General features: G+C 47.8%; 1 protein-coding gene across 1 annotated transcript in view; it reads left to right on the top strand.

The window, feature by feature from the left end:
- The window catches only part of LOC126556547 (uncharacterized), a 41728-nt gene extending 28887 nt beyond the window's left edge, over window positions 1-12841 (top strand). Inside the window, exons 4-7 of the mRNA XM_050211830.1 lie at window positions 47-445; window positions 525-8554; window positions 8723-8960; window positions 9108-12841. Coding sequence (XP_050067787.1) covers window positions 47-445; window positions 525-8554; window positions 8723-8960; window positions 9108-12815 — 12375 coding nt within the window. The 3' untranslated portion in view covers window positions 12816-12841. The remainder of the gene's footprint in view (window positions 1-46; window positions 446-524; window positions 8555-8722; window positions 8961-9107) is intronic.
- Window positions 12842-14773: the final 1932 nt, after the last annotated feature.

Below are 14773 nucleotides of genomic sequence, written 5' to 3'. Positions count from 1 at the left end.
ATCTTATGTGTGTGTGTGTTTTTTTCTCCACCGTACCCCATTACAGAAGGGTCGCAAATCGTCCTCTGTCGGTGCTATTCAACAGCAGCAGCAGCAGCAGCAACAACAACAACAACACCACCATCACCACCTCCTCCAACAGTCACATGCAGGCCATGGACATGGAACATTGCCCCCCGCCAGTAGCCCGAAAGCGGCGAAAAAAGCATTGCAACAAAACCAGCAGCAACAGCAGAACGCCTACCAACAGCACCACGCCGCGGTATCTTTCGTTGGAAGTCCGATTGCAAGCCCCAGTCCGATTGCAAGTCCAAACGGTGGTTCGATACTGCTTACTACCGGAAACGGCTCGGGAGGGAACGTGGCCGCCGGTACATCCAATGCGACCAACCTGGGTGGTTCGACACAACTGAGGCCGCCGACACCGCAACCTATCATTCAACAGGTAAAAAAGCATCAGCAGATACGATCCCACAGCGAGTTTTCTTTACTCTAAACGTACTCCTTCACTTTTTTCCTTGCAGTATCCTGTTGTGGGCACCGGAAATCAAATAGTGCAAATTTTCCAAGGTTCCCAGTTTGCAATAACCCAGTCGCAACCTGCCACAGCGGCTACAATAACACAGCAGCAACATCATCATCAGCTACAGCAGCAAAGCGGCCGCCATACAACAACAATCGTATCCCAGCCAAGTCCCCAGCAGCAACAGCAGCCGCAGCAGCAACAGCAGCATCAGCTAAACCAAACCAACGTGCAACAGCATATACCGTTGCAGGCGATACAAGCTCAGCAACTGCATACCATTCAGCAATCACCATCGCACCAGCAACAGTTTGTGCAGCAGCACATCATCGCTACGTCCGTTGCATCGAGCGTGATACCGTCGTCGGTCGCTTCTACCGCATGTGTTACTTCTACCGGAGGCTTAGTTATAACAGGCACCGGTTTACAGAGTTCCCCACCAGCTGGAACTGGAAGTGGTGTCAATGTTACGAATGTGAAACATCACAGCAAAGGACCACAACAAATACTTCCAAAGCCAGCCACTGTGACGCCCTCAGTGTCCCCGACCTCGTCGACCTCTTCGTCGTCATCTTCCGCTCCTTCAACGCCCATGTCAGTGCATCATCATCATCAGCAAAGCTCTCATCAAGCGACGGCATACGTATCCAGTTACGGTTCTACCCCGGTAGTGCACGGCACGAAGACGATCGTGACGCAACCGAAAACGGTCACTTCCGTGTCTCTGCCAACTGTAGTATCGCACCTGCCGGCACAGATACAAGTCTCTCAAGCGGGCACTGTTGTGAGTGGTGGTGGCGCTACTCAAGTACATTTCACGACGACCGCCACTCCTCAATCGCAAGGTTCCGCGCTCAACACGGCGCAAGTTCACGGACAAATGGTTACCACGACCGGCACACAACCGGCAGGGACACAGCAGCCAGGAGCGCCAACGCCACAAAATGCCACAGCAACGGCACAAAATGGGTCGATCATACTGCCCACGGGAAACATCAACGCGCAGCCATTGCTGCTGAACCAGATGCCGGTACTGGTGCAGCAGAACACACCGCAGGGAGTACAGCTAATACTGCGCCCTCCAACACCGCAGCTAGCTGCCCCGAGCTTGGTGATACACAATACGAGGCCTCAGTTGCAACAACCTCAGCCACAGCAGGTACTTCGAATACTGAACGCCAATGGGACGATGCAGTTGGCAACCACGCCAACGTTTATCGTTTCGTCCCAGGGTAATCTGGTGCAGCAGAACATATCCGGACTGAAGACGAACCAAGGTGTGCCGTTAACGCAGCTTCAGGGATTACAGGGACAGAGGCAACCGCAGCAAATAACAGCCGCCATTAACCAACATCTGCTGAGTCAAGGGGTTGCACAAATACAGAACCTTCAGTTGAATGGAAATTTAGCTCAGATCCAAATGCCAAACGGTCTTAATGGGCAGCTGCTGACGACATCTCTTCCGGCACAGTTTCAACAGGCGAGCGTCGGTGGTTTTGGAATTCAAAACCAAAACATCAACCTAAACCAGCTGGGTAGTGTGAACTTGCAACTTGCCACGACGCCCGCCGGTGCCACCTTTGTGTCCCCTTCTTCCACGCCAGGTGCTGCACCTGGATCGGCACCGACCGGGGAAATCGTCGTCAACGCTCAAAACATCCAATTTACCACGACCCCGGGAACAGCACCCAATACAATTACTGTGAATGCTCAGGGTACTCCACAGCAAGCGCAACAAACACAACAACAGCAGCATCAGGCCGGTGGTCAGCAAACCATGCTGGCCACCGCAACGATCGATGGGCAAATTCAAACAGCTCAGCTTAACCACCACCACCATGCCGGAACGCCAATTTTAACGACTGCTTCCGGTCAGCAGGTGATCGTTACGGACGGTATAAAGGCTCAAATACATGCACAAGCCATCTCAGCACAGCAGCAGCAGCAGCACCAGCACCAGCACCAGCAACAGCAAATATTTAATCATCAGAATGCAACGCTACAGCAACCTAACACTTCGGTGACTATTCAGCAATCGAATCCGGGTCCTCCACCGGCGGCACCATTGCCATCCTTGTCGACTACACGAATTGAGGTAGAAAAACCAAAAAAGGAACGACGCAATAAGAAGAAAGTGAAACCGATACAACCACCGGTCGCTACAGCGGCACCGATGATTGTTCAACCAAGTACGCCAACCGTTAGTCAAGTGCCAATTTCTACCAGCACTCCGACGACAACGACCGCTAGCGAGCGGCTAACGTCGCCCAACTCGCCTTCGTCCTACAGTAACACGCACACACCTACGGGGAAGCTGGATTTAGCGAATCTGATGAAAATCTCCGGTATCGGCATCGACGACGATGATTTGATGGACACGGACGAACCACCGCCCTTGCTGGCCACCACTAGTAGTAACCATCCCACGGCCGGTGTCGAATATCCTTCCAACATTGTGATACAACATAATGAGTCGCAAAATACTACTACCAGCAATTCTGTCGGAGGGCCGTCAACAACAGGAGGACAGCCACATTCTGGCAAGGATATCATGTCGTCCACCTCGATGGTTTCCTCTGGTGTACAGCCAATCGCTGGTCAGGTGCTCGTACAATCTCAGCAACAACAACAACAGCACCAACAGACTGGTCTTGCCACAAATCAAGCTGGTGCCGGAACCGGAAGTGACATCATGATCACAATACCCTCAACCGTTGGCTCGGAGAACGTGGAATTTCCTTACACAATCTCAATACCGACCGCTGGTATGGATAGATCACAGGAGAAAAAAGGATCATCCGATCCCGCTCAGCCTGTTCAAGCGACTGCAGGTATCGCTACCATGCCGGGACAGCAACAGCAACAGGATGCACCATCTTTCATGATCACGATCGATCCAGCAAGTGACACCAGCTCGGGCCAAGCGTCCTACACCGTTTCATTACCAAGATTCGGTAGTGGGCCAAGCGATGATTCGAAAGTGGTTAACATTGCAACCGTCGCGCCTACGGCTAGCGTGCAGACCATCAGCACCACAACGACGTCTTCGATGGCCACCTCCAATGCCGGCAGCATGCAACAGAGCAATACGATATGTGTGAACAGTTTGATGAACAATGTGCTAAACAATACGCAGGTAACGCCGACACTGCAAAGCCAAATCAACGAAATACAGAACCAGCTGATAGCTGAAGCGCAGCCACATCTTGTTGCTCCAACTTCGAAACCGTCAAACAGTGTCTTCTCGTCGGTAGCGCCAACATCTCACCATCAACAAATGCTGACGACATTGGCACCGCTCGGCGGTGGGACAACTGCAGCATCAGCATCATCCGTCGGAACATCGACGACAACATCCATTGTGATATCTACAAACAGTAGTAAACTTTTGTCGGTCCCGTCACCCTCTCCCAAGAAAAAATCCGTCACAATGACCAGCAGCAGTAGCAGCAACCAGGGCAATACTACGATGAGCAAGAAAAATGGGAAAAAGTTGGAAAAATCGTTCGACACAATCGGTACGACCAGTGCGGTACCAACGCAGATAGGGAATATACAAATTTCACAAGTGGACGGTACAACAGCGAACCAGAACAAAGCCGTCAAGGGTGGCACCATCAACAACCAAATACAAATAACTCCGATCATTGACAGCAAGGTGGTGAATGCGGCGGGCACTCAGTATCAGAGTTTGGCTCAAATGCAGACATCGGTTAGTCAGCCGCAATCGACCGTCACGATCCAGAGCCAAGTACAACCACCGCAACAGCAGCAACAACAACAACAACAACAACAGAGTCATACCATTCTTTCATCAATAGGAGGAACTACAGTTTCGCAGCATCAACAACTACAGCCGCAACCATCGCCTGCAGTCCATTCGATACCGACTTCGATACAATCGAATGTCATTGCGGGAGGTGGTGGAGTCGTGTTCACCACACAGCAGCAACAGCCCACCGTTGTAGCAACACCTACAGTACAGCTTAATCAAACGTCCATCACGCCAACAACGTTAATACAGCCGCAGGCAGCTCCACCGCCGCCAGTAGCAACGGCCCAAGGAATTCTTGCTCAACTGACGGGTAGCTTAAGCTTATCGTTGGCAGAAAATGGTCAGCTCATTCTGAAGCACGACGTAAATCAACCCCAAACACCTGAATCGCAAACGATCCTGCAGGCCATTCTGTCTGGTGCCTTGGGTAACATCACGCTGGTAAACGAACCATCAAAACCGCAACCGGCGCTAGTGAATAGTAACAGTGCCATATCGGCCAACATTACTCCTATACAACAACAGTCGCAGCAGCAACAACAACCCGGGCATCATCAGATTGTGGTATCTGCACAACCGTCACCACAACAACATAAAAATGTTGCCACTGTTAGTGGGCAGGTACAGCAGAAAGCGCAGGGCACAACAACAGTAACTATTCAAACTGGTCAGCAACAGCTTCAACTTCAACAACAACAGCAGCTGCAACAACAACAACTACAACAACAGCAACAGTTACAACAGCAACATCAGCTACAACATCAACAACAATTGCAGCAACATCAGCAGCAAATACAACAACAGCAACAACAGTTTGTGCAGCAACAGACGGTTTCGCCAGCATATACGTCGCAATCATCAAACATAGCTCCAAACATGCAACAACAACAACAACACATGCAAACCGCTGGCAACACCAACAACCAGACTCACTTAGTTCACACGCAACAACAGTCACAGATGCAAAATCTGAAGCACGTACGTAAACCGGAAACGAGCATCGAGCCGGTATTGAATCATCAGCAGTCATTGCCGACCCAGCCCCAACAACAGCACACGGTTTTAGTCAATCCGAATGCACCAAAGCTTGTGGAGCTGCCGAAAGTTGGACCCAATCAGCAGCTGTTCTCCTTAAACACACTAACCAATCAGATTACGCAGTTAAGCCCAGGACAAACGACGGCCGCCCTCGGACCAATGGAGCGTGTGCTGATCGTACCTACGGGAATCAATGCACAGCAGCTAGCACAATGCTTGATGCAGGGCCAAATACATTTCAACAACGTTGGCCAAGTGACCCAATCGAGCGAAACGAGACCTACGCCCACATTGACACAATCGCAACAACCCGCTCTCTCTTCCACACCATCCACCACAACAACTCCGAAGGGTGTTGTTAGCTCACAAATGACTGTAGAGCAACAGCAGACGAAAAATCAGTCATTGAAAGGACAGCAAAGCGTTATCACTCCGGGAGGAGGTAACACTGGCAATTCGAAGGTAATAAACAACAGTGCTAATGTTATAAATTCGAACAATGTCACCACTGCCACCAGTGCTGGACCGATTGTAAAGGAAAAACCCAAACGCAATCGTTCGAAAAAACAGGATAAAGCACAACCAGCCGCCAGCCCTTCGAAGCCGGCGATAATTAAGGTGAACACCACGGCCAGTGGGTTCCCGCCGAGCGTGGTTCTTCAGCCGGGTCAGCATGCACAGCCAATACTGGCCGAAGATGGTACCAAAATAGGTACAAAAATAGTAGGTACAGTGAATCCCAACAATTTTGTAACGAGCAGTGTGCAACAACAGCAGCAGCAGCAGCAACAACAGCAGCAACAACAACAACAGCAGCAACAACAGCAGCAACAGCAGCAACAGCAACAACAGCAACAACAACAGCAGCAGCAGCAGCAGCAGCAGCAGCAGCAGCAACAGCAGCAGCAGCAGCAACAGCAGCAGCAGCAGCAGCAGCAGCAGCAACAACAACAGCAACTTCAACATCAACAACATCAGCAACAGCAGCATCAGCAAATATCTGTACAGCCACCATTGGTAGCTCAAGTTCATCCGCAACAGCATCAAGCGCTAAAAAATCCTACCACGATGGCTATGGTTGTGAAAGGTACTATTGGATCAACTACAGTGACGGCAACAACTGCATCCAACAATAACATAACCGTTACAGCGACTGCAGTCAAAAAGGGCAACAGAACGAATGTCGCACAACAACCACAACAACAACTTCAAAATCAAGTACCACAACAGCAGATGCCTCCGTTGGTTAGTGTAAATTCAATGGTTCCTGCGTCGGCTTCCCTTAGCAGTAGTTCTCCAATAGCTGTCGGCACTCCGACTGTAGTACCACGGGTGCAAACAATTCAGCTGACGCCACAGAAGCAGCAACATCTAAAAAGTGTACAGCAACAGATCCAGCAACTATCGACTAAACTACACAACAAGAACCTTTTGTCCTCACTCTTAATTCCCGCCGAATTTGATCCATCGAATCCGATCCACAACAAACCGCTGCCATCGATCAAGAATTTGCAGTCGATGTCCGACAAAGAAATTTGCAACATACTGCAGCGATTGTTTATGGAGCAGCAAAAAATACTTTCGACTGGCAAGATTATTCCAACCATCCAACCTACCGGACATACGTTTACCAGCTCCGCCACACAACAGACCCTTCCACCGCCACCTACACCGATCGTACAGTCTCATAGTGATGCAAGTGCAAATTCCGGTGCCAACAGTGAGCAGAAGTCGCAACAGGCAATAATAACACCGATCACTGTTACGCCTAGCAGTGGTACGGCAATCTTTCAAGGAGGTGTCGGGAGTGGAACTTCAGTTGCATCTCCTCAGATTATTGGCAAACATGAGCTGCTGGTTCCTCTGTCTTCAACAACAAATCCCAACATGAGTGTCCTAACGTCATCTGCCACTTCAAGCGTTGCACCATCAGTAGCGCATTCGTCGATGTCCATCACCATCACCAGCAGTACCCTACCGATGCAAAGCGCCGGCAGTGTACAAAAGTTCGGCAATGCGAATGTTGCCTTAAATAAGCAGACTACAACGATCATTCCAATAACCTCAACCTTGCAGCAGCCTCCGTCATCTGCAGGCTCTAGCTCAGGAGGACAACAAGTTGGGAAATCGATTAACTCGCTGACGACGCCTTCGACGGTGGCATCAGTTGTTAATAATGCTAAGAACATCACCGTAACAGCAGGAACAATAGTTCCGAAGCACATTATGCTGTCCACGACCGGTGCTCAATCACAGACCAACACTGCTGTGATGCCTCCGTTACATACACTTGTACCGACGTCACAGCAACAAGTGAATGCGTCCGGATCTCTGATCAACAAACTGGACATGAGCGGTAGTAGCGCAATCGTAAACCATCAGCAATCGATTACAATGAATCAGATGCCGACAGTGGCCGCGCTAACTAGTACGAATCGTTCCAACACTCCCGTTCCACCGCCACTTGTTGCAACGGCACTTCCCGGTGGTAGTCAACTGAAAACGTTGTCCGGAGCTGCTGGTCATGGTAACTCTTCGATTGTAATCGTTGGTGGATCACATGCGATTCTGAGCGGTTCACCTCAGATGATTGCACAAACTGCAGCAAGAATTCAACAGCAACAACAGCAACAACAACAACAGCAGCAGCAGCAGCAGCAGCAGCAACTGCATCAACAGCAACAACAACAACAACAACAAATGCAAGTTCAAGGAGGCAGCATGCTCATAACGAGTGGTAGTATGACTTCAACTCCGGTATCAGGAACCACAACATCCATCTCCTCACCTGCAATGGCGGCAATTGCACCGTTGCGTCCGTCTGTGCCACCAGCAGTATCTGCCATAACGTCTACATTACCACCTCCGTTGGTTCCGTCCAGCAGTAGCGGCACAATACCATTTAGTCCTGGTGGTATTAGCGGTAGCGTCTCTTCACTGGCCATCAACAACGGTACCAGCAGTGCATCAGTGGCGGCAACAAACACATCATCGCCCCCGATAACATCAATGGCAACAGTTGCGGCTTTTACTACCACAACAACCACGGCCAGTGCTCTCTCGTCGGCCGTAGTAGCTGCTTCGACAATGAACAATAATTCCACCAATCCAGCCGTAATCATTGCAGCTCCTGCGGGTACTTCTCCATCTACCCCGATGACGTACATTACGACAAACGTACCAAACAGTCCTGCCGTTAAAGTACCCCGTGCAAGTTTGTGAGTGTGATATTGCTTTTTCATTATTCTATTTGTAATAGTAACTGATCGTTGAGTGTTGGAATGTAGTGAAAAGTAATTTATTTGAAGAAACAAAGTCTAACATTCAAATATTTTTCCCTTTCTTGTCTGCTTATCTATTTGCTGTTTTTTTTTACCACAAAAAAGGTTTGAGATCCAGATACAGAAAGATCAGGATGCTTGCACTAAACCGGACACTAACACGCCGTTCGGTAGCAAACAGGATGCCATTAAACGATTGATACGCTACCACTGTATGTACGAGGAGAAGTGTGAGGAAAATGAGGAGGAAGAATTACAGTTTGAAACGACGGCTGAATGGTTCCCTGAAGCGTTCCGGACGATGCTCAGTCGATATCAACGGTTGATGATAAATGAATCGATGGTAAGTAGGGTTGAGTTACCAGGTTCCTCATCAAGCCAGCTGAACAGCGTAACATGCTGAGCAACTGTGTAATATTTTCCTTCGGTTTTATTTTCGTTTATTAATGGCTATTTTAAAAAATTTATTCATCCCTTAAAAATCCATCAGCGCGAAGTACGCACCTCGGAATTGATGCTGGTGAACAAGTTATTCAAGGCAGACATAACACAAGAGATCGAAGAAATGCAAGAACATCTCCGAGAAACTGAAAGTCTTGCCGTAACGTCAAAGGACGGTGTGGAGGACGTGATATGTGTTTCATCATCCGACGAAGATAAACCCAAATGCAAAGAGGTGTCCTCTGCGCAACAAGAAAGACAATCGCCAATGCTACCACTTACGTTACCAGAAGCTTCCGCTAACAGTATGTGTGGCGGGTCAAGCAAAACCGACCCGTCGAGCGGTGGTGCGATCATTACATCGGATTCTTCAATTTCCGTTAATGGACCACCAAATGCGAACGACGCTAGCTTGGCGGACACGGTACGATCAAGTGCATTAGCGAGTGGTGAAACATCGCTCCAGAGCACATTCTCGAAGAGCAATATTAACATGCAGAATTGTTCCATGCAGCCTACACTTGTAAAACAAGAAACAGTGAATCGAAACAATACCAGTGTTCGGACGCCTTGGTGTGATGCGTTCAAAAAGAATACACGGCCATTGACAAATAGTTACGATGATATCGAAAGCGAAATCACACCAAGCTTCATTATGAAGAAGTCTGAAGCGGGTGTGAATGAAGAAAAGAAGCGTGACAATGCAAGTTTACCTTATCACGGTTCCTCGTCGTCGTCAGCAATGGTAACATCTACGGCGCCACCAACGTTGCGTTATTTCAATCAAGTACACTTACCAACGGAGCAGAAGAATTGTGTAATGGAGAGTTCGAGAATCGATAACAATGCTCAACCATTGTCGTGTGAGTCTGGCTCATCCATTGTAACATCCCAACTCACCTCTGCAAAGCAGCAGCAGCAGCAGCAGCAGTCGGTGGATCAGAATGAAACGGCATATGATGAGTGGATGTGCTTCCAAAAAGATCTTAGCTACTTTACCGGAAGCAGCGATGGCAATGGCACGAACGAAGCTGAGAGTGGAGGCGTGCGAATCGGAGGCACTAACGTAATTTCCAATCTTAGCATCGATACCACAGGTCGAAGGAAAATAACAGAAGAAGAGATCCACGAAATGTTCAATTCGAACGATTCCAAAAGCGTCGATAAGCAGTTGGAACAACTGTTTAACTCGACAACTGACGAGAAACCATCGTCAGCAGTTTCTCGTGTCGATTCTCCACTGACTGAATTTTTCAACCATCAGCGCAGCGCTGTAGTAACGGGCAGTGCGGAAGTTTGCGGAGGAGGTCCAACAACGAAAAGTGTCGAAACGCGACTAGATGCACTATTTGGAGGTTGTGAGACTCTTTCACGCCATGGCAGCGGTGCATCCGCTACCGAAACGAGGACGTCCGTAATGAACGAGAAAGCGGACGATCTGATGACTGGTCGTCATTGGTCGTCTGCCGTGTTTCAGCCGTCGCAAGAGGAGGAGGAATCAACTTCCGATTCGTTCCTGCACAAAACATCGTCCACCAACTTTGAAGTTCTTCATCAGCAGCAGCAGCAGCATCAGCATTCCTCCAGCAGTGGGACACAGAAACGCCATTGGACGGGTGCAGTATCGGGTGGAGGTAACTCTGTTGGGATGTTGTATTCTTCGGAAACGTCGGAAAATGAATCGATAACTCCGAGTAAGCGACAGTGTATGTCGCTCGGTAGCAACGAAAAACAGCTCGACGATAGTAACCGTGGCAATGTGAAGAGTGACGATCATCGTTGGTTGATGGAGTGCACCGGAAACAGTGATCCTCCCAGTACGACAACATCAAATCCAATGCAGTCCTTGGGTGCAGTCGGCTCGAACGGTACGATTCAGAAGTCCGCTCAAGGTAACGATCACATTCTTGTAAACAATGGTAGTAACAACAGCATTGGTAGTACCGATATTAATATTGGCTGTGGCGCAATAGTAACTAGTGGTGGTGGTGGTGGTGGTGCTGGTGGCAATTGTAGAGCAATTAGTTCTGGTGGGGTTATTATTGGTAACTGTAGAAATGGTTCCAACGGCAATCCGCTGGTCGGCCAGGTTGATAGTGAAGACGATGGGCTGTCAACAGCAACTAACATTATCATGATGGGTAGAACGACCAACAATAACAACCACAACAATAACAATAACAATATCAATCATCATCCTCATCATCATCATCAACATCACGGCGTGTCGAAACGCACGTCGTGGAACGGTGACATCCTACTGGCATCAGCCACGGCAGAAGACGTCGACCATCATCATGGGAGCGTGCTAGATATGCTTGAAACTAATCTTAGTCTAAGCCTAAACAATCTTAACAGCATCTGTAGCTCGGGCATACTGGATAATGGTGATCCGAGTGAAACGGATTCAATTCCCCATCACCATGCGCATCATGGACAGCAGCAAGAGGAACAGCTTCATCATCATCAGCAACAGTCGCAGCACCAACAGTCGCACCTTTTGCATCATAATCACATATCGCACAATCACATTTCCCATAATCTGCATCATCACAACAACCACAACCATCATCCACACCATCACATGCATCCGGTAGTAGTGGACGAGGGGACACCCAGTGTCCCCAATGCAGTGATCGGTGATGGACGGAAAGGGGATAAGAATTGCTTCAGCGAAGCCAACGACATGGAGCACGGTCCAAATGCAGGCTCCATTCCCGGAGATGATGGAACTAGTCTTATCCTATGTGGTGATGATGGAGTTGGTGGTAGTAGTAGCACCCGTCTTAACAGTAACAATGATCACAATAAAATCAACTATCTCGATCGCGATCTTCTAGGCTTGGACCCGTCGGAACATCATGCTTCCCATCATCAGCACGCTATTGATGAGAGCAGTAGAACGCCGGTGATCAATTCGGTGCACACACACCATCCGCATAATCCTGGGTCGGGAAGCGTTATGAATGGGCCAATAGCGCTTGGAGGTAAAGATTCACTTCACATACCATCGAGCATGATGGGAGATGAAGAAACATCGTTCCATGAGCATCACCATCAACAGCAAGATCAGCAACAGCAACAACAACAGCATCATCACCACCAACATCATCATCAGCACCATCAGCAAGCAATTCACGATCTTCACCAGTTCAATCATATCTCGTTTGACACGATGGGTGTGCCGAACTTTGAGGAAGACATTAGCCGGCAGGTGCAGAATGCGATCGACAGTATCTTGAACCTACAGGCAAACGAAACGGACGGTTCCTTGCACTACTCGCTCGATCATTCCTTCCTTCCCGATAGTCCGCTAGGAAGCTCGGTGAATCCATCGCCATTGGGTTCGATGCACCATCAGCAACCGGATGCATCGCTCTCGAACCATCATCCAACGACCCATCTACAGTCACATTCACAGCATCAGCCGCAACACCATCGTCAATCGTCGTCAATATCAGCCGTCCAGCAACAGCAGCAGCAGCAGCAGCAGCACGTTGGCATGAAACGGAAATATCCCACTGACTGTCCATCGCCCATGGTTGGTGTATCACCCGACGACGGCAGTCCGATGGGTCCGGGCAGCAGTGGCAGCAGCAACAGTAATAACAGTACCATCAGCAGCCTGAGCAGCAGTAACACCACCGGTAGTACGGTAAGCTCTGGCAGTAGTGGTAGTTTGCTCGGTGTGACGAATCATCACTTTGGGGTGAACGCTTCCGATGGTGATCCGTTGAAGACGATCATAAAATCTTGACAATTTTCCATCGTCGGCTAAGCGATTTAAGATACGCGTGATAGCTGCTGAAAGTTCCATGTGTTAGGAGAGTTTGAAAGCATATGGTCGGTTTTAATTAACTTAAATCTAACTCCTTTGCTTTTTTTTGTATGTCCTTTACTGTTGTCTACTTTCATTGTGTAAAAGCTTTAGATACATTTTTTTAAGATTCGTTTTTTGCCTTTAACTCCAGAAGTTTACTCGTATGCATTATTTTATTTGCATCCCGTACCTGATTTGCTTCTGACGGAATCGCGCGCAACCGACTTTAACCGACTAAGAGGATCTCACATGATAAAGAGATAGAGAGAGGGAATTATGAAACGAACTTGCAACTGCCAAGCATTAACCAAAACGGAATGGTTCACGGGCATGGGAAATTGCAACAGGACAAGGCATACGGTTACATGATTAAGATGCAATCGATCCTAAGCAGAAGCGGAAGTGAATTAACAATAAAGTAAAAATTTAAAAATAATTGTTTGGGAGAGGTACCGTATAATTGCACGGCCGAAGAAGCGATGATCGTGGGAAGAAGTTTTGCGAGAACTGATCCACAGTTTACTATTTAAACACGAGCAAAGCAACAAATAAAGTGCAGCGCTAAACGACGTAAACGACAGCGCACTTGGAGGACGTTAGCGATAATATTGACTTAAGGTGTAATTTAGCTAAGATGAAATGATTGATCGTATAAACTAGTACTTCTTAGGATACGCATAACAAACATGTACATAAGCTCCCGGCCCATCGTGCGACAAGGAGCAAAAATGGCGGACATATAGAACACCCTATTCTTGTAGTATGATGTTTAAGTAGCTTGAACATTAATGAACATATGATTGAGTGTGTCGCTGATGCGACGATTGCAAAACGTGAGTGAGACTCATGCTTTGAATGGGCGCGCAACAATTTTAATTTAATGACAAAGGCACGAAAAACTGTTTACGTTTGTGTATTGGGCAACTAACCGTTATAACCGTTGTATCCCAAAGCATGAGACCAGCGTCAGTGAAGAAGCCGTTCTTGAACTGAATCGAAAAGGATGTTTTCTTTTTTTTAAATCCAAGACATATGTGGATCTCTTTTTAAATCGAGTGGATGATATATCTTGAATTTTAAACAAATCTTAGGCAACAAAATACGCAAATAATGACGCTTCGGTTTTTAATACACACATACCACATATTTTCGTTTGTTTTTAAATGCAAAAAATAAAAAAGAAAATGCGGGAGAATGATACACTAGACACAGTAATCAAAATCAATAATATAACGGACCATCCGCTCTCGATAATACTAGCTCGCCAATCAAGAAGGGTTCCGGAATAATAAAGAATTTACAGATCGTATGAACATGATGATAAAAGAAAGAGATACAAACGATAGACAAAACTAACCGGAGAGAGAGAGAGAGAGAGAGAGGGAGAGAGAAAAGAAAGCTAGTTGTACACAACTATATATCTACATATATACAAACACACACACCCAAACATAACTATATATTGGAAGAGAATATCCTTTAACGGGTGCTTTTCATTCTCGAAAAGTCTTGACAAATTGGGTGCTTACGAACGACAAACAAAAAAAGGTTACCGAAGGGCACTACTTTCGAACGCGTTGTAAGCCGAAGAAACCAAAAGACAAAACAATAAACCCCCGCACCTCTCCTTCCTCCTCCCGTTCAGATTGCACTAAACACGTCCGGCGAGGATGCGGCCTGCGCGCACGCTGCTTGTGTTAATCGCGGTGTAGATTCAGGTTTGCTCCCGTGAAACCACACGAACCACCACCATTACGAAACACGAATGTGTTCTTCGTGTCGATAGGAATTTGACCCCTTTTGTTGGGTAGTTTTGTTCGAAATTATGGCACCCGAAATATCGATTTGTTCTTGTGTTTTTGCCTTACGATTTTTTTTTTACGTTTCAAAGTGGA

Source organism: Anopheles maculipalpis, chromosome 2RL (assembly GCF_943734695.1).
Source record: "Anopheles maculipalpis chromosome 2RL, idAnoMacuDA_375_x, whole genome shotgun sequence".
In the NCBI taxonomy this organism is placed as follows: domain Eukaryota; kingdom Metazoa; phylum Arthropoda; class Insecta; order Diptera; family Culicidae; genus Anopheles; species Anopheles maculipalpis.
This window is presented reverse-complemented; position numbering and strand designations above follow the sequence as displayed.